Source organism: Penaeus vannamei, chromosome 26 (genome assembly GCF_042767895.1).
Source record: "Penaeus vannamei isolate JL-2024 chromosome 26, ASM4276789v1, whole genome shotgun sequence".
In the NCBI taxonomy this organism is placed as follows: domain Eukaryota; kingdom Metazoa; phylum Arthropoda; class Malacostraca; order Decapoda; family Penaeidae; genus Penaeus; species Penaeus vannamei.
In genome coordinates, this window is record NC_091574.1 from 35,118,191 (window position 1) to 35,123,190 (window position 5,000).

At 37.0% G+C, this 5,000-nt stretch overlaps 1 protein-coding gene across 1 annotated transcript; it reads right to left on the reverse strand.

Moving 5' to 3' along the window:
* Positions 1-2,555: 2,555 nt before the first annotated feature.
* On the reverse strand, positions 2,556-3,282 carry LOC138866732 (uncharacterized). The gene is made up of 2 exons (XM_070140393.1): positions 3,222-3,282; positions 2,556-3,005 (listed from the first exon to the last, which is right to left on the reverse strand). Exons 1-2 carry the CDS (start codon positions 3,240-3,242, stop codon positions 2,595-2,597), a joined length of 432 nt encoding a protein of 143 aa, XP_069996494.1. The 5' UTR covers positions 3,243-3,282; the 3' UTR covers positions 2,556-2,594.
* Between the last annotated feature and the right edge of the window lie 1,718 nt (positions 3,283-5,000).

The window sequence follows — 5,000 nt, forward strand, 5'->3', positions numbered from 1 at the left end:
ATGTTGATGACATTTCTCTCTATGCTGATATCCTTTCCTGCGATCATACAAATAGTACCTGAGAGTTTCACTATAAATCTGATGATAATTCAGTCTAAGGAAATGATTGCCTCATCATCCGAGTCTGCTAATTAATGAAGTCTTAAACACTTCACTGGATAACCTGAAGCTCTTAGGTGTAACTTTTGATTCAAGGCTTATATTTGGATTACAAATTAGGAATATGGCCCGGGTAATTTATTCTGAATTAGGCATAATTTGCAAGTGCAAGATCTATGAAGATGACAACGTTATTCGTAGATGATTCTTTTTTTTTATTCTGCCTCATCTTGAATATTTTTCTCCTGTGATGGTTATATATTGCAGTTACACTTAAGACTGCTTGATCGTGCTTTTAATTTCATTAATATTCTCCCGTATAACTTTAATTTAGACATTGGGCATCGTAGGGTCATTGGAGCTCTATCAGTCGTATACAATATTGTAACCGATAATTCACATCCCTTCTATTAGTTTTTATCTGATTTTTATCAACCTGAAAGAATCACTAGAAGTTCTATGACCCTCAGTGCAATAACAGTTGATGGTTTACATCTCAATTTTCTAGAAGCTTTTTACTTTACTCGAAAAATTCTGCTAGACTGAAAGTAAATGAAATTTTCGTTATATTAACTGTCATTCTAGGCTTTGGAATAGACTGCGTTCATAGATTGTAACGTATGTGATCCTTGATGAGTTTAAAAGATCAGCTAATATGTTTTTACTACATCAGCTGATGATTTTCTATCTTTTCATTCTTTCTTAACTGTGTCCTAACCTGCCATGACACCATTGGTGGTATAAATCTTGATTTTTTTCTGTGTAGCTTCTTAATAATAATAATAATGATAATGGTAGTAATAATGATGATAATGACAACTATCATGATAATATCAAGTAATAACATAACTGACACTGATAATGATAGAGATATAAAAAAAAAATAATAATAATAATACCTAGGTTGTTTGTAAATGAAGATTTCACCGGTTTGTGAGTAAGAGCTATAGATGAGGTCATGTGATGACGCAAGGTCGGCTTCCATTGAAACCCAATTTCATTATGTAGTAATGGGGCATGTTGGTAGGATAGATTGTATGTGCCAATGATTCACTATCGCTCTCTCTCTCTCTCTCTCTCTCTCTCTCTCTCTCTCTCTCTCTCTCTCTCTCTCTCTCTCTCTCTCTCTCTCTCTCTCTCTTTCTCCCTCCCTCCCTCCCTCCCTCCCTCCCTCCCTCTCTCCCTCTCGCTCCCTCACACACACGCACGCATGCACGCACAAGAATACACACGCACACACAAATATGCACAAACATATATACATATACATATACATGTACATGCATACAGAGGGAAGGTGTTAAGAATACACGAACAGGTACAGATGGATACCTTTGTATAAAGTAAAACAATCTTAACGGTATCATAACTGTCTGAGCCTCGTGAAGGTGACAAAAGAACAGTAAAGTTCTCGTTTAAAGGATGGGTTGTTGCCTTATTCGGCTTTAAACTGCATTGCTAGTAACGGAATAATGACTTTATTCGGAAAATTCTGTTAGACTTAAGGGAGATAAAATTCTGGTTATATTGACTGTCATTGATTATATATTAATAGTTGTTGTGCAAATAATTTAATGTCCTTTTATTCGCGATGATAATGAAACAAGAAATAATGATACAGGGGATTAAGACGGTCATATTGCATGGACATACATTTATATTAACACAATATAATCCCTGTTTCCCCTAGAGTATTCAAGTGAAAGAGGAGTCCTTTGGTCTACACCGAGGAACATTTAAAGGGAAAATTCGGTTCCCATCCATTTTTCAAAAGAAGTATATAAGACTATCCATAAGTCTTTTAAGAACATGGAGCTCAACGACAATGATGAAGCGAATGAGGACTCTCCTTCAGCCCACAAATCCTCCAAAAAGGACACACTTGAACCGCCTCCGCCCACGATAACAATAACTGAAGCGAAGACACAACGGATTCATGCTGAACGAATGATGAATGAAAAAAGCGAAGGGAAAAGGTAAACAGACGATTAGGCAGAAGCAATATGGCCATGTGTTTTCTTGCTCTTCCCTTCATTCAATTCAAAAGGCAGGGCACAATCTATCAAAAAGAAAAAGGAAAAAAAGAAAGAAAAAAATATCTACAAGAAATGTCCAAGGATCCAGCAATACCACATGCATATTCTTGTTTCTCAGACTCCTCCATGAACCTCTGTCAGACGGAGTTCAGGAGAAATAAACATATATATATATAGGTAAACACACACACATATAATCTCTCCAACTATGTATCTGTCTTCATTTCAAATGCAAAATTTGATATAAGGTTTGGTATATACTGGTTGCGCATCAGTGTTGACGGGCAACCATCGCATGATACGTGGTTATACAACAAGTAGATACATGCGTATACATCCTTTGAAGGGCAAATAGTGACAAGAGAAAGCCGACTGACTTCACTCGAGTATCGATGGTTCATTTATGGCAGATAAAAAAGATTTTTTAAGATAGTAGTCTTTATTTCTAGATTCACTGAGTTAGTGTGGCGCATCATATACGCTGACAGGGGGGCTGACATGGGAAACGCCAGCATCGAAGCCTCCACCAACACCGGCGTCGAAGCCTCCACCAACACCGGCGTCGAAGCCTCCACCAACACCGGCGTCGAAACCTCCAACACCACCAGCACTTGGTGCGCTGTATTCCCCACCAATGACACCTCCAGCACCACCACCAGAGACACCTCCACCTACACCGCCAATGGCACTTTCAGGAAGTATCCCACTGCCGACCAGGACACCAGGAATGACACTGCCGCCGCCAACGCCGCTGCCGCCGTGGCCTCCTGCACCACCGTGGCCTCCTGCGCCGCCGAGATCGACTCCCAGTCCGCCGTCGCCTCCGGCACCGTATCCTTGCGGAGCGGCAGACACCACGCACACCAGGAGCTGTTGAGTTTAAGATAAAAGCTTATGTTTTTGCATAATGTGCACGCATGATTTAGACAAAAGAGAGATAACAAGGCAAATAGATTAATAATAATAATAATAATAATAATAATAATAATAATAATAATGTATAGCTACAGATATCCGAGTGATGTTTGATACATAAAATAACATTTAGCTCTTTTGATGTACTCCCAAAATTCCTGAATTACTTACCAAGATATTTAGGGGATTCATGATTACAAAATTCTGCAATCCAGTTACTGGATGACTAAGCGTCTTGCAGTGTGCCTCTGCTTGCCTCCTTTCAGTATTTATACGTCAGTGCCAGCTCTTGCAAGGCCTAAAAGGATGCCAGATTGCATTGTTGCTAGGAAGGATATCGCTGTAGGAAGTACAGTTTGTGGGGATGTTCGTCAAAGACACCGTTATCTATTTATCTATTTATATAGAGTAAGAAAGGACGATTTCGCGTATATTTCTAAATATTATAATGTCATTAGCCAGTAGAATGTTTTCGATTAAAAAATGTCAGGTATTACCAATACACACACACACACACACACACACACACACACACACACACACACACACACAAACAAACACACACACACAAACATCCACACACACACACACAAACATCCACACACACACACACACACACACACACACACACACACACACACACACAAACACACACACACAAACATCCACACACACACACACACAAACATCCACACACACACACACACACACACACATAAATAAAACAAGTTGTCCGATCTATTTGACTCAAGATCCTTATTTCGTGTACACACACGAAATAACTAACAGAAAGAGGACACACCCATCAAAAGCAAAACACCAGTCAGTTTCGGTATTTCCATCCCTAGTTGTAAACAGCTCCAGAACGAGATAAATTTGGCTCGAAATATAATTATTATTTATTTATATATATCTATTTATTTAATTATTTGTGTGTGTCTTTTCTTGCCTTGATTAGGAAGAAAATTTGGCATTTCTTCATGGACTTCAGCAAGACGCACGCAATGGAAGCCTGGTACCACTGGAATGGAAGTTGTTTTGTCAAAGATGGTGGTAATGGTAATGGTGATATTAAAAATAGCAATGATGATAGTGATTTTGATGCTGATAATGATGATGGTAATAATAGCAATAATGATAATGATGATAATAATAATAACAATAATAATGATGACGAAGACAATTATGATAATGCCAATAACAATAGTGATATAAATAAAGATAATAATAGGAATAGTAATAATGATGATTCTAATGACATCTACAATGATAATGATAATAGTTAAAATAAGAATAAGTATGATAGTTAAATTAGCAATAATTATGATAATAATGATAATGATAATAGTAATGATAATAGTAATAAGAATAACAATAAAAATGACAATGAGGGTAATAATAATGATGAAAAAATAGTTATTATTACTATTATAATTACAATTTACATCATCAGTGATGATAATGCTGATGACATTATTGATAAAAATTATAATGACAACTGCCATGATGACATTGAAAATGACAGAGTAAAAAAAAAAAAAAAAAGAAAAAAAAATCACCAGCTTGCTATTTGAGAGTAACAAGTGATGACCAGGAGCCAGTGACAGAGATGACGAAAGAACCACTTCCATGCGGACGTGATTGCTGTGTAGTGATGAGGCATGTACCCCGGCGTGGGTGGGTTAATAGGAAACTCTTTTTGTAAATGATATGCAATCTCTCTATATATCTATATATCTAATACACACACACACACATACGTATGTATGAATCATGTATGTATGTATGTATCTCTCTCTCTCTCTCTCTCTCTCTCTCGATCGATCCATCTATCTATCTATCTATCTATCTATCTATCTATCTATCTATCTATCTATCTATCTATCTATCTATCTATCTATCTATCTATCTATCTATCTATCTATCTATTATATTATATTCATACGGGGG

Coding starts and splice junctions, on each gene's coding strand:
- LOC138866732 (XM_070140393.1), bottom strand. CDS start 3,242: ATGAATCCCCTAAATATCTTG. Junction 3,006..3,221: donor TGAATCCCCTAAATATCTTG/GTAAGTAATTCA, acceptor TAAACTCAACAG/CTCCTGGTGTGCGTGGTGTC.